Genomic DNA, 14,983 nt, shown 5'->3' on the forward strand with positions numbered 1-14,983 from the left:
TGACAAACTGGGACCTGTTCCAAAATACAAATTTGGAAGACAGGCAAATGAATAAATATTTTTGAATCACTGTATAGCACAGCAGGGTTCATGATCAATCTAATTTCATACTTTTTAAAGCTTTCTTCCTACCAAATATAACAAGGTTTATCAAGTCCTACAATGTGTCTTCATCCATTTTGAACACTGAAAAACTGGAAGCTAAACCACACTATTAATTCATGGAATTAATATATAATATATAATCCTAAACCAAAAGGAGACACTTCAAAATACATTTTCTAGTCCATGTATGTTTAGCTCCAAACAACAGACACAAAAAGTATTTTCCCATGGCTCCAGCACTCACTCGTTTGATCTGCTGATAGCATGTCTCTTCTGTGCAAGTGTTATCTATACACACAAAGTAAGGTCTGCATCAAGCAAGCAACTTTGTCAATATGGACATTTCAACTAATCAAAATTCCCTGAAATGGGGAAGATACCAGCAACCCTGGAACTTGGCCAGGTCAAGCATCTGCAACTACTGAACACAGTCCACTTTCAATACCAAGCCCTTAAGCTGTTTCCTGAAACAGGATACATTTGTATACATAGTGATTGTATATTTATTTTACAACAAAAATGTTTTCCCCCTCCCTCCCCCCCTCAAAAAAAAAATCCTATCCTTCCATATTTTTGGTAACTGCATGTGTATTTCTTTCAGAGACATAACAACATAAGAGCAATTACAAAAAAAAAAAAAAATGCACAAAATATAAAGTCATTGCAGAATTTTAATTCTAAGTGTAAATAATTCAAGGAATCGAAAGAATCACTACCGTCACATTTTCTCAGCAGATGAAACAAAAAAAATGCAACAAAATGGCCACTTCTTTTCCTTGATGGTGACTACAGGCACAAAACACAAAATCATCATTGTAATCATGTAGTACACAGCAAAAACTCTTCATAACGTCTGGTTTACAATGGAATAATTGTAACCAATCTGGTCTGATAAAATAGCAATCTATCTCAGAACCAAAGAACAGCTTGATTTGTCTCTCAGAGAGTTTGCTGAGAAAAACTAGGAATTTCTGGTGTACTATAAATTAGAATATGTCACTTGTGTACAACTGCAAGAAATAGGCATTACTTGAAGACACTATACTACTTTACCATCCAATGTTATAAAGCTTGGAGAAATTAATGACTTATTTAGATATGAGTTTTTTTTCAGGCCCTAATTTGCTGTATATAATTAATATTTCCTGATCAATTTCTTCTGCTTTCTATGTCTACATTAAACTAGAATCAAGGAGTCAAGGTGCTTTCTAGCTAAAGAAGTGTATAATAAATATAGGCAAATTTAAAAAAAAAATAAATTAATTTAAGCAGTCTAAATAAAGCCTACCTGAGCATTCTATGACTTGTGGCACCCAACACCATTTAAGGCAAAAATGTAAAGCTCAAGTAACGTAATTTAGAAGTGCAAGCTGACTGTAAACAAGTGTCTCAAGCCCATTGAGACACTCTGTCTTCAACATAACAAGAATTGAAGTGTTACAGCTCTAACATAAGTTAGAATTTTTTAGACTGTGTGGATGATGTAGAAAAGGGGAGATGGCATTAATTCAAAAGTACTTCTCTATCAAGAAGTTTAGACTGATGTCTCAGCTACCAATAGATAGTATTAAATTCAGAGGATTGGCACCCATGAACATAGAGGATTACCCTTAAAAATGATTTTCCTAAAACTATTGTAGCCAAGCTAGGAGTTTCAAAGGTTTTATTTTTTAATGTTCCATTCTTACGACACTTTCCATATTACAAAACTCTTCTGTGGTACCTATTCTCACTTTCCATCATGCTTAAAAAAGTATTGCCTATTTACACACACAAGCCACACCATCAAACCTTGGTTTGAAACAATACAACCACAGGTTATGCCTGAATCTGAAAGCAGTTTTTGCTTCTTCAATCTAAGATATACTGCCCAGTGAAGAAACAAAACTCTTTTTGGGTCTCAGAACTTGGAGGCGATCAAATAATTGAAAAAGTAATTTTTACTTTTACAGTTGCCACTATCTTGAGCTGAAGTTTGATTTATAATTTTGTAATTTTTTTTCTGTATCACAGTTTTTGTTTGTTTTTGAAGAGATATGCAAATAGAATATCAGATTATGAATTTACCTTAACTATTTGCTATCAAAAGATTCATTGTGGAAGCTAGAGTCCTGATTTTTTAAGTTTTTTCCTGTATTTTCTCAAAACTGTGTGCTAAATAATGCCAATTTAGCAGAATACAGTTAATGACACCTTTTCAGTCTTCAGAACAATCTCCCAAGGTAACAGCATTCAAAGATAACTAAATGGTTGCACTGAGATTCACCATTTGTCCTGCATCTACTATCATGTCAGCAAAGAAATGTTAACCTAAAGGATCTGGCTGCTGAAAGACTGATTCAAGTGTTTCACAGAAATATTTAAATGGTTAGACTTACATTATCATTCAAAGCCCTAAGAGATGATAGTGACCCCATTCTTTGACACACCTTAGGAAGAACAGGGAGTTCTTATTACAACCAAGCAGTTTTGACAGGTCTTCCAAGAAGGTTACACTTGTTCTGCAATAGTCTTTTCAAGCACTTGAACAGAAATAGTCTAATGTGAATTTCTTCCTTTTAGTTTACTATTTTTTTCCCAGACATTTCACTAAGCTAGCAGTCTGCCTTAACATGCAGACTAAGCAGCACTGGGGAGACAAATTAGTTTCTTGTACTGCTGGTGGTCCAGAACTGCAAAAACAGTCAGCTCAGCACAGCATACCAATAATTATTACCATAGATCAGGTATCAATTAGTGTGCTGAGGAAAATAATATTCTTAGCTACACATCATGATACATCCGAACACAGTACTCAGGCTGGGAGTAAATTTAATGTCATTTCAACATGACATGGAATGAAGTCATGTATCAATCCTCTTCAGAGCTAGATTCGTCTTCCTGGTCAGAGAGCTCAGCAACAGGAAAGCGCAGGATAGCTGCCACCCCTGTCAGCTGGCCCAGCTGCTCTCCAGACACATGGAGGCTAGAGAAAATGCGTACTGTGCCCATGTTCTCCCGTACACTATCTACCAATTTAACATATCGGGCTCGCGTAGCCACATCCTGGTGTCGAAAAAGCTCATCACTGATCAGCAGGGTATCAATGGCCATGGCTTCATTGGCCTTTTCCACGTGCTTCAGGCCATAAAAAGCCCGGTCAGGCTCGTGCTGCAGCATTTTATAGAAGTCATCTAAGGCTTTCACCTCACCAGCTGCCTTAGTGTCAGAAAGACGGCTAGTTACAGCTGGGTCGCAGAGTGCTTCCTTCAGTGCGTATTTATGTCCTGAGGAAGAGTGGACCTAGAATGAAAACGAAGTCAAAGATTTGGTGTTTTTGAAGAAAAATTAACATTTTCTTGATTAGTCAATCACAAACGTCCTCCATAATATATAATATTAATCTTGGTAACTATTTGGGGAACTTATCTCCTTTTTGAAACACAAATGACCCTTTTCTTAATCTCTCCTGCAAGCCAAAGCCTACACCAAATCCCCTCAATTGCCTTACAAGCAGCACAAGTAAACTACCTCTCTTATTCAAAGGCAGGGGTAAATATGCGAGCTCAAGAGGTCCCAAGACAAGGCTACTTTAAACTACCAAGAAACTAAGATATAAATCTAAGTCTCTTTTTCAGAGCATTCAAGAAAAAGAAGGTCCCTCAATACTGCAGCCATATAGTGTAAAAGCATCAACTCTGTGCAATTATTATGGTTGCAAAGCTGCAAAGTACCATAAAACTTCTGTTATCACTTTGCTACACATGGAAAAGGAAGGTTCTTGGTGCATTGAATCTTCTAAGTAGTGGGACCATTAAGCACTGAGACTTACTTCACTAACCCTGTCCCCAGATCACCCCAGGCCTACTCCAACCTAAAAATTATATCCTCATGAAAACCTATTTTAGGGTCTAAATATGCTTATTTCAGTACAAGGCTAAACCCCCAGCTACTCAACCAATGAGATGACTAGTAGATGACTGGAAAAAAGCACAGCCTTCAATTATGTACTACAAAACTAACAACAAAATTGTAGTTAATTTTTGTAATACAAAATTAACTAACTTATACCACATCCAGTTACTTTTAAAAAACATCTTTAGGAAGTTGTTATTAAACATGAAGTTATAGTTTAGGAGTTTTGGTTTGGGATGTATGAGTAATTTCCTCATGAAGCTCAGTCAGAAATCTATTTTCTTTAATGACTTATTTCCCACGTAGCTACCTTTTACTACCACGCACAACTCCCAAGGCTCTTTTTACCCACTCTGGAGACTGCTTAGATCCTTACCTGTAGGAACTTGGACCTGTTCTCCAGCAGAAGTTTGTTGTCAGTCTTGACTGCCTGCTGGAACATGTAGTCACAAAACTGCTCCCGCACGAAGCCTGGGCTAGCCACCAGTACACACTTCACCACCTCAAAGTTGATATGCCTCTGGATGGCTTGCACCACCTGCTCGTAAAACCTCTCCAGCGCCCGGTCGTGCTGACTACAGTTCCCTTTCCTCTTGCGCGGGATGTTCACCTCCACCTTGGCACGAGTAAGCGTCATGCTGGGGGTGACCAGGCAGACGTGAGCCAGCCCCTCCTGCATGACCACAGCCGCCACATCGGCGCTCCAGGCCGGGTCGCAGGCCTGCTCGATGCGCTCCAGCACCACGCTGTCCCACTGCTTCTTCGCCAGGGTGAACTGCCGGTTGGGCTCCAGCTCGATGGTGTGGTAGGCGCCCATCTTCACATACTCGTTCTCTTGGATGTTCGTGCCCTTGACTCGCAGCTGGCAGGCCTGCGAGTCGAAGTCGATGGTCTCCACGCAGAGGGTGAGGGTGGTGCGGATGCGATTGCTGCCCACGCTGCCCGTGGACGATTCGGTCTGAACCTTGCGGATGGTGGAGGCGCGCAGGCTGTCACCCACCTGCAGCAGGTTGTAAGTGTGCCACATGTCCTCAGGTTCCTCGGGGATCAGCGTCACCTGCCCCGCATTATCCTTCTCCAGGTCCTTCCTCACCAGCTTCATCCTGGCGGCTCCTCGCGCCGCTCCCCCGCCTCCCCCGTGCCGCGGCGGCAGCGGGCAGCAGGTCTGCCCCGGGAGGGAAGGCTGAGGGCTGGAGCCGGCGGGACCGCACACTCCCAGACGGACGGACGGACGGACGGACGGACAGACACACGCGCGGCCTTCCCGGAGCGCCCGCCGCCGGTCCCAACGCGCACGCGCAGCGTCCACGGCGCACGCGCACAGACCCCGCTCCCAGCCGGGGCGCCGCCGGGGCGCGCCCTGCGCGGCCACGGCGCATGCGCGGGGCGCTGCGCGCGGGGAACCTGGCGGCGCGTCCTGCGGAAGGAAAACGCCGGGGCGGTGTGAGGGCGGGGGGCTGGAAGCGGCCGCGCTGCTGCCGGGTGCTGCGAGCTCTGGAGTCGGCTGCTGCCTCACCGGGAGGGGGTCGCCCCCGCGTTCGTTCTTTCCCTCCCGCGCTTCACAGCGGTTGTCCAAACTCCTAAAGTCTTCTAACACCATGCCACACGTTTCAAAACACGAGAGAAAAAAAAACAGACCAAAACCAAACGGCCAAAGCCAAGCAGTTGTGGAAAGTTACAGGGCAGATGGCGAAAGAGGCGAGGCACAGTGCCGAGGCTGGCGATGCCAAGGGCCCGGGGACCGCGGTGCCACCCAGCCCCGGCACCGCCTGAGGCGGAGCGGCGCGGCCGCCGCCCGTGGAAATGGAAAACAGGCGCAGGCAACAGCGCAACCTGAGCTCTTACTTGGACGCTCTTAAACTGAATTCCGGTTTAAAAGGTTTTGGTTAAATTTGCAAGTTACACTTCAGCCAGTACTGAACCTTGACCGGCTTCCTTCCAGTTCTGAGATGCTAGGAGGCAGATAAGCACGTTTCAAAGGAAGCTGGATGTTCATATATAGAAAATAAGGTGCCTTGCTAAAACACATGATATTCAATGATACTGCAAAGAAAATGGACCTGAACCATCACTACACAGCTGAATTTGCAGCCTAGACAAATTTAATAAGCCAGAAATAATGAAAAACTGTATCACTACACAAGAAGGAAGGAATATTGAAGAAGAGGAGGTTATGTGAGACCTCATAGCAACGTTCCAGTATCTGACAGGAAAGAGGAGAGTTCCTTCATCAGGAACTGCAGTGACAGGACAATAAGTAAGGGGTACAAACTGAAAGAGGGGAAATTTAAGTTTCATAATATGATGAAATTTTTCTCTGAGAGTGGTTAGACATTAGAATGGTGTCTAACCCCTGGTTGCCCAGGGAGGCTGTGGTTGCCCCAGCCTAGGTACTGGTTGGACAAGGCCTTCAGAAAGCTGGTCTTGTGGGAATTGTCCCTGCCCATGGCAGGGTGGTTGGGACTAGATGATCTTTAATGTCCTTTCCAAGCCCTTAAAAATCTATAATTCTATGATTCTAAGTTCTGTAGCTTATTTTTGAAACAGCATATGACACTAAAAACTCCATTTAAGAACGAATGCTGCAAATTTAGGACAAGGAAAAGAGTGAGAATACAAAAAAAAAGCTTGTATGAGAAATGATTAAATAAAAATATGTTGAGAAAGTAGGCACACTAATGTGCCATGCTAATTGTGTCAGGGCAATTACAACAGATATATTAAGTTTGGAATGACTACACAGCCTATTAACAGAAAAGCATGGGGGCATCATCTTACAGATGAGAGAGTGGCTACAAGGAAGTTTCTGTTTTCTATTAGCTTTTTTTTTTTTTTTTTTTTTTTTAATAAAAGAAACAACCCACTGTGGATTGTGGAATTTGCTGACTTGGAGAGGCTTTGGAGTCAATAACTTAAGGAGATATAAGGCTACTGTGAGCAAAAATAATCCCATATCTCCCATTATGGTGTACCTATAAATTTCTCTTAAGTATCTAGCTCTAGTCAGTTATGACAGGACAGTAGTGAACTCAGATCTGGCCCAGTAATGTGCATTCCTTTTTCCCTAAGCTTGATACTGGTGTAAAAACAACTTTATCAGATATTACATAATAGGATTTATTTATCAGATCTCAGACTCTCTTCCTGTGAGTACACATGCTTAACTCTGTTAGCATGAATAGTTTCACAGGACCACCCAAGGGAATATAACATAAGCACATGTGTAGGTGTTTATTTAACTTGAACTTGTACATACTAATAACTTTGCATTAATGTTTTAATGCAACAACAGAGGCAGAGAACTTCTGCATTCAGCTTTTTAAGAGAGAGGGTGCTCTCTACTTTACTTTAGAGTTCCTTTCACTTATCTATATACATGCTGAATGGTGAATTTATGACAAATTTTTCTTCTTTATGTTCTTTGCAACTATAAAATTGCAACGGGTTGACCTCATGCTATTCTTTCCAGAAAAATAGTTGTGGTGCATATTTAACTTCCATATTAAAATGTATTTTGCTTTTTATTCTTTTACTGCTGTGTATTTACAAAATTTCCTGTGTTTATTCCTTCCAGTCAAATTTTTACAATCCTTACATCCCTGGATGTGCAACATATTTTAGATAAAGGTTGCAAGCTGGCATCCAGTATACCATCTAGTAGAAAATAAGCATTCAATTCAGGAAAATAGGTGATCTGCTGCATTAAAAAAACCCCACATAATAACACATGTGCATGCACACATGCACACATACACACATGCACACCCCACACGCCCCAAAAGCAAAAAACTCACAACAAACAAACAAACAAAACCACAACCAAAAAAGAAAGACCAACTTTGAAAAGAAGTTACCACTCAAAATCTTAAACTGACTGCTGTAGAAAGAGACATTTTGATATAGGCCTTTTCTCAAACAGCACGTTGTAAGATTTATAGAGTTACAAACACTGATCCACAAATATTTAGTGGCAAATGTAAACTTCAATGATGTATCCACGATCAGCAGAATCATTGTCAACTTATAAAGGAAAATATTTATTATACATGATGCTTTGGCAACTCTGGTAAAAAGTAAATATAGGGTATCATTATTTGTTTGATTATGTCAAAGTATGAACAGTAGAAGAAAAACATCTCAAAAAATTAAGAACCATAGAAGTTTCCAAGTTCATTCTAATTTTGCTAGTGACAGGGAGAGAGATGAATTTGACCATGGTAGTGCTAAAACAAGTGTTTTCATACAGTTTTAATGTAAAAGTTCAAAATTGCCTGTTCCTGTCTTGGTAAAAGATTAAGACTATGTGTAGGACCTAAAAATTCTTGCAATAAATCTCTTTTCAAATACAATTTTATGGGTGTTAATAATTTCAGCAATTTGGCATCCATTTTTGGACCTTTTTAAGTACAGTGCAAGATAAAAAGAAAATGGTGATCACATATATTCTTATGGATTTTGGAGCCATGCTGGTTATCTAAGGTTAATATTCTGTAAATGTCTAAGACACACTTCCCTATATATTGAATTCTTGGTCAACTTCTTAATGAAGATGGGTTATGTACAGATTGTAGACAAGGAAAGGTCATTTCATAGGAAATCTCATCTCCTCCATGTTATAGCCACTTCAGCTAGAATTCAAGCAAACATGCTTACATTCTGGATAAGATAAACTAATAGAAAAGAGTATCTAAATTAGGGGGGAGTCTACTAAGAAATGTTGGACATTATTGTTGCAAGAACAAAGGAGGATAAAAGAGACTGGTGAAGAGGGAAACTTGGGAAAACGTATCTTTTAATGATTTGCCTTTGTTCTGTGACTTGTCCTGCCTCTACATACTCTGATCAAAGACCACTTCATTTTCTGCATATAGTTCTGTCTTTATCTATTTATCTTTATCTCTTTTGTTATGAAGATGAGTACAAGAAGACCATCATCAATAAGGAGAGAAGTCCAGGAGGGAACGAGCTTTGCATAACACTGTTACATGAATAAATTTTTAAGGGTAATGGAACCCTTTAGACTGACTTCTTCATTCCTCATCTGTTGAAATGTAGGGCTGGAGAGAACTTCAGCAGATCCCTAGTCAAACCACTTACATAGAGGCCAGCTGAAGGAAACACAGCCATCACTTATAGCTGTTCATCCAACTTCAACAAAAGTCCTGGAGATTATACAGAGGTGGGATTTTTTTGGGTAGCCTAGAAATTCTTTACCTGAAGAGTAAGAAAATTCTGAATATTTCCCAAGATTTTTGCATAGTCAGTTACATTGATTTTCTTTTGTCCTTTGTTGGATTTGGTGAACCAACTATTCATCCACATCTTTGGAACCCAACTTATGCAACATGAAAAGTCATGACTGAGTTCTGTCACAAAACAAAGAAACACTGACATCTGGAATAATATCCTCAGCAATAATACTTGGATAAAAAGATATATTTGAAATGTTCAACATTTTGCCCTTAGTGCTTTTCCTACTAGATAAACAAGCCTAATTCAGTCTTTTGTCATAGATCATTTTTCTCAGCCCTTATCAAGCTTCTTAATTCTCTGTGCACTTCTGTCTGTTTGCACAGACTTTCTGTGGTCAAGATTCTCAGAGGTCTCATCAAACCAAGCAGAAATAAAAAAGAACAAAAATCTATATAAATACACAAATGTCCATAACATCTCTATGTACCTCCTTTACTCTTGGTTCTTTTTGTCTGCTAGGGCCTGCCAGATTATTTGATGTTTTTTTCTTTAAAGAAAGAGCAGCATGTAATTTATTTTTAAATTAATTTTAATGTCACTATATTTCTCATTGTGAAAAAAACCCCTTGTCCATATTTCTATGATATTTTGACTTATTTATGTAGGACTACTTCTCTTATTTATCAGAGACAATTTGAATCCTTTGTCTGGTATCTGTAATGCCTCCTCTTATGTCTTTTCTCTTTCCCACTGGTCTTTTAAGAAAGAAACCCCCATGACACCACCACCACCAAAAAAATAATCACCTGGCAAAACCGGATGAGACTTGCTCTTGAAATGTTTTCCTGACAGTAAACCTTTTTTTCATTACTGGTGAATTATCTATCAGCCTTACCAGTGGCAACTCTGGAGGGAAGTTGTGGCACAATAAATTTTTGCTGTTTTACAGTGTCCTTCTTTGAAGGAACACAAACAAAAACACTTTTTGGAGTATGTCACTGTAATAATAATGAAGACAGTTAAGAACAGCAACTAAGTATGGCATGCCAATAAGCACAGAGGGAAGAGGGGAAAACTCTAGTTTTGCCTTTTCCCCACTTGCTGCTGCCTGTATTTGGACAATTCTTATGAAATTGATTTCTTCCCCTGTTTCAGAGGGGAACTGCTTCAGGTTCACTCTGTGCTACTTGCCTGCGCAAGAGCTGCTGGGGAGTTCAATGTCCAAGTTTCCAAGCACACGAATCCCAGCATTGGCTTAGCTTCTTTCCTACTTCTTGGATTCTCCTGATTTCAGATCCAAAATGTTACTACAGACTTACTAGCTAAGGAGATTTTTACTTGAAAGATTACTGCATCCTTTTTTCTAGGAAACTGAGTAAGTCACTAACAATCAATGAACCCCTAAAAGGAAATATTACATATTCCATCTCTGGATGAACTCATCTTTCTGAAGTGAGTGAGTGCTTCCTCACTTCCCTTTTACCAGTCAGAAGTCTGAAAGCCAAACAGAGGAAAGCAAAAAATGTACCCTAATTAAAAAAACAACCGCCCAAACCAACTGAAAACCAAACCAACAGGAACAAATAAACTTGTTTCTTCCAAGACAGATCCAATTACAGTATTCCTTCTCAGCCATTCATCCTCATCTGGCAACTACCCCTTGCCCCCAGATTTTAAAACTGGTTTAGGGATTAAAGTTCCCAGAGAGAAGCAAGGTCCCTCAGAGCGTGCGGCTGGAGGGCAGCTCCAGGGGCACTCCCGAGGCAAGGATCGGGGCAGGAGGGCGCAGTCCCTTGGATGCCAGCCCCTGCCGGCTTCACCCGCTTCCCGCCGGGAGCGGGGCTGCTTTAGGCACCCGAATCTTCGAAGCAAGGCAGAAACAGGGCTTTGCTCACCTGTCAGCATCCAGTAGGAGGCAGCCATGGCTGGTCTCCTGCGAGCCGGGGCCCGGGAGCCCGGGCGGAGGGCAGGGGTGGCGGTGCGGTCCGGCCGCCGGCGCGCTCGGCGGAGCTGCGCTGCCGGTGGAACTCAGCGCTCTGCACCGCCCGTCCGCCTCGCAGCCGAGTTAGGCATTTCCTGTTTGTTATCCACTCTTTACGTTGCTTCTTCGCATTAAGAAGAATTTAGCTTCCTCCCACCGCACGCAGTTTCCCCCCCACTCACCCCTCTAAAGGTCTCTGAGTTTTGGAAACCTCCCCGTTGAATTAGCCCAGCGTTAGGATGTACAAATAAAGCCAAATCTCCCCCACTAGACACTCTCGGAGAGCACAGCAGACCTTAAAGGGACATCTCCCCGTTCATAATTAATAAGTGTCTCCCGCCGGCCAGCCCCCGTCCCAGTAGGGCAGGAGTGAGCTGGGTGTGCTACCCAGCCACCTCTCTCGCCTTATCAACAGGAGAAACACGTCGGTGAGGTAGGGGGGTGTGTTTGACTGCTCAAGTTTAATTTCTCTGACATCACCCCTTAAAAACGCACTCTTACGGCCGGTCATTTGCCCGCAAGAGGAAGCCAGCCACCCCCTCCCCATTCTCGGCGGCTCGGGAGACGCAGTAACTCTTCAGACAGTGGGCGATTTTCTCGAGTCTATGCGTCCTCCTATGCTTTGCTGCGTAGAGGAAATACCAGACAGCTGCCTTTGCCCTCATCTATCGAACGTTTGCATGGCATGCCTTCGCGCTCTCCCTGCCCCCAAAACGACTTCACAAGTAAATAACCGAATAAATAGCAAAGGTAATAATCAGCCAGGTTCAGGCTCGTGAGCAGGGATTTTCAGGGTTTTTTGCAAACTCAGGAAAGGAGCAGTTTTGCAGGACTTTTTGAGCTTACCAGACTGATGCTCAAGTGGAGTGGCACCCCTTCAGCAGTGTATGAGTTCCCACACTGGATCTGGTGAAAAATCATTTTGTTGTTTATAATACAAAGGAACCCATAGTCCCTCAGGCAGGAAAAAGGAAAGCCAAAATATAAGGATTTGGAAATTTTGGTGCTTGTAGAAAAATCCACTATAATTTCCTTGACTTGGAGCAAAGGATTTGGTGAGTAAGTGGAAGTTAGTGGAATTTTGGCAAGTTCCTTTGCGGCTAATAAAATGCAGCTTTTAATAAGCACTGTAATAGGTTATTGCACCTTCCAACTTCTGTCATAATTTCATGAAAATGCTTAGGAAAATGCTCCTTATAGATCTGTGGAAATCTTAGAAAACTGCACAATTTAAAAGCTGGTTTTAAGAGCAAAGATCCTCAGTCGGACTACTCAAAGCTGATGAAATCAAGCACATGTGTAACTTCTGCTGAATGAGAATTTTAGCTTGGTTGTTGCCAGTTTAAAAGACGAGACACATTTTTTCCAGTCAAAGGTTTTATGCATAAAATAAAGGAAATGGAAATGGCATCCAAACTAAAAGAAGACTGAGATTATGGAAAAACTGTAATTTCATTTTTGCCAGTCAGTTTTGTTACTACTACTGTTATTCCAAAACAGGGTTCATAACCCAGTGTGCTAGAACCAACAGCATGCAGAGTTGATGTTGTAGTTCATTACAGAGTTGCAAGTTTGGGTGCTGGGTGGTAATCCACAAAAGCCAGCACCCTCTGGATTATAAAACTGGGATTTTTTAATACCCTTTTTAGTAATATATTCCACCTACCTAGTGCAGATAAGCTGCTATATTTTCTTAAAAAAAAAAAAATCAAAACCAAACAACCAGACCAAACAACCAAATCTTTGTATTCCCTCTGTTACTATACTTCAGTTAAAGGCGCATGAAGGAGTTGAGCTTGCTTTCAAATCATAGTGAAAGATTTTAAGGATTTTTATTTTTTCTTTCTTTGGTTTGGTGTTTTTTTTTTTTTTTTTTTTTTTTTTTTTTGGGGGGGGTTTTTGGTGATTAAATGTATTACATCAGAGGAAGAAGATTTTCTCTTGGACTAAAATAAATTCAGGTCTATATGAAATTTATGAAGATTTGGTATATATGTGGGGGCTGTACATGATGCTGGAGAATAGCACTTCTTGAGAATAAAAGGAAACATTTTTGATGAAGAGTTATTTTTTCCAAATTAATATTATGATTCATTAGTTTGTTTTTGTGATGACATCCTATATGTCTTGCATCAGGCAATATCAAAAGGAAAACATTAGAAAAGATGAGTTGCTGGACTGAGCTAGCATTTCATATTTATTTGAACATATTCAAGAAAGTAAAATACACTGCAGACTTACAGACAACTATCTATTTTGGAATGTCAAGCTACAAAAAAAACTGCAAACCCTCCTTTTCACAGTTAATGTTGCTTTATGTGCAGTATTTCAAGCGATGTTAATAGAATGCTACTAAATTATCTTCTTGGAGTTTAAAGTTTCATACATTAGTAGCAAGGAGCAAATCTGTGTTAAGTGGGAATCTCTAGATGAAGCTCACTCAGGCCCAGAAGTAGTTAAGATACTAGACTATTTTAATGTGAGAAAGACAAGTGTTATTAGTTTCAGGGAATTGTAATAGCATACAAAATCATTACCCATAGTTATGGCTAAAATAAAGAGGTCAAATTAGTTCAAAGAATATAGTTGACTTGCATAATTTATGTCTTTTTAAGATGTCACAGAATGCTGAGGAAGGATTTTTTCCTAGTGCTATAAATTAAACATAATTTGTTATTTTGAACTATGCCTCCTAATGCAGTTTCAGCAACTTATTTTAGAATATGTGGTATAGAATAAGTACACCAGTAGTTCCATGGTATCTGATGGAACTATTTGTGATTAAAGATTAGTTTGAAGACTTTGAAAAACTAGTCTTTGAAAAGGCAACAAAAATTAAAAATATCAGGAAGACACAATTCTTCTCTCATCTAGGGGGTGTGTTATTCCTGCAGAAACCCCCCAAACAGTGGAAACACAAAGATCACAGAGGTCAGGACTGAAGAAAGAGGAACCAAAGTTTTCCAAATAATTTGAAAGGCAGGCAGTCCTCTATGAAGTGTGACTATAATTTACATAAAACTCACTTTTCGTGGAATTTTTTCTTCCCCTCTTGAGCAATTTTATTTTGCTTGTTAGGTGAGAAATATCTCTAATCTGTTACACGAGAGAGGAATGCATAGGGCAAGACTGACTTCAAATAGCCAAAAGCATGTCTAACTTTCTTCCATTAAAGGAATAGTATGACAGCATCAATATTATGAGAGAGGTGTTTCATGTTTCTGCAGTGTTCACTGTTGTTATTACGCTGCATTATGCACTGCATAGAAATGTGTTCATATAGCTTCCAAGGGAATATTTATCATTGACAGCACTTACTACAGTCTTGGATAGTTTACATTGCACTGTAGATTAGTAGTAGTTTACATTTGTTTCTTTTTTTCTTACACTTGCTTATTCACAGTCTCCAACATGTCTTTCACCTTAATGACTTTGTTGTTCATTTTCATAGTCTCCATTTTTTCCTATCTGATTCTAAGACTATACTAGAATTCACTTGGCATAACTTGTGGGTCTGTAGTCTGATTTTTATTGTGTCTGAAATACTCAAGGGCTTCTTCTTCAAGTACCAGAACTAAGACCTTGAAGGATTTGGCATGGTTCCAGAGGTACTTTATGGATAAATCTTTTCATGTTTTACAGCTCAGCTTTTAACTGATACTTGATATTCTTGGAGAATGCCCATGTTTCTGCTCCATCTGTATTAACCAGTGGTACAAATGTGCCAAAAATTCTTTTTGCTATACAATAGGATCTTTTTGTTTTGCAGATTGTGTTAGTTTAATTACTGTTGGTAGGAAGTGTTATGGA

At 40.4% G+C, this 14,983-nt stretch overlaps 2 protein-coding genes across 3 annotated transcripts in view; both read right to left on the bottom strand.

Moving 5' to 3' along the window:
* The window catches only part of ITGA1 (integrin subunit alpha 1), a 75,626-nt gene extending 63,849 nt beyond the window's left edge, over positions 1–11,777 (bottom strand). Inside the window, exons 1-2 of one of the 2 annotated variants that reach the window (XM_056514859.1) lie at positions 11,669–11,777; positions 11,088–11,268 (exon numbers count right to left, since the gene is read on the bottom strand). In XM_056514859.1, the coding sequence (XP_056370834.1) occupies positions 11,088–11,115 (28 nt within the window). In that variant the 5' untranslated portion in view covers positions 11,116–11,268; positions 11,669–11,777. Of the gene's footprint in view, positions 1–11,087; positions 11,591–11,668 lie in introns of those variants that run through there. The other variant, XM_056514858.1, reaches the window with a different exon arrangement.
* PELO (pelota mRNA surveillance and ribosome rescue factor) lies at positions 759–11,048 on the bottom strand. The gene is made up of 2 exons (XM_056514860.1): positions 4,376–11,048; positions 759–3,387 (listed from the first exon to the last, which is right to left on the bottom strand). Exons 1-2 carry the CDS (start codon positions 5,597–5,599, stop codon positions 2,956–2,958), a joined length of 1,656 nt encoding a protein of 551 aa, XP_056370835.1. The 5' UTR covers positions 5,600–11,048; the 3' UTR covers positions 759–2,955.
* Positions 11,778–14,983: the final 3,206 nt, after the last annotated feature.

Source organism: Oenanthe melanoleuca, chromosome Z, assembly GCF_029582105.1.
Source record: "Oenanthe melanoleuca isolate GR-GAL-2019-014 chromosome Z, OMel1.0, whole genome shotgun sequence".
Taxonomy (NCBI): domain Eukaryota; kingdom Metazoa; phylum Chordata; class Aves; order Passeriformes; family Muscicapidae; genus Oenanthe; species Oenanthe melanoleuca.

Bases quoted from the DNA above. Each gene is read 5' to 3' on its own strand.
- PELO (XM_056514860.1), bottom strand. From the start codon at position 5,599: ATGGTGTTAGAAGACTTTAGGAGTTTGGACAACCGCTGTGAAGCGCGG. The intron at 3,388-4,375 runs GTAAGGATCTAA...TTTTCATTCTAG, and splicing joins ACAGGTCCAAGTTCCTACAG to GTCCACTCTTCCTCAGGACA.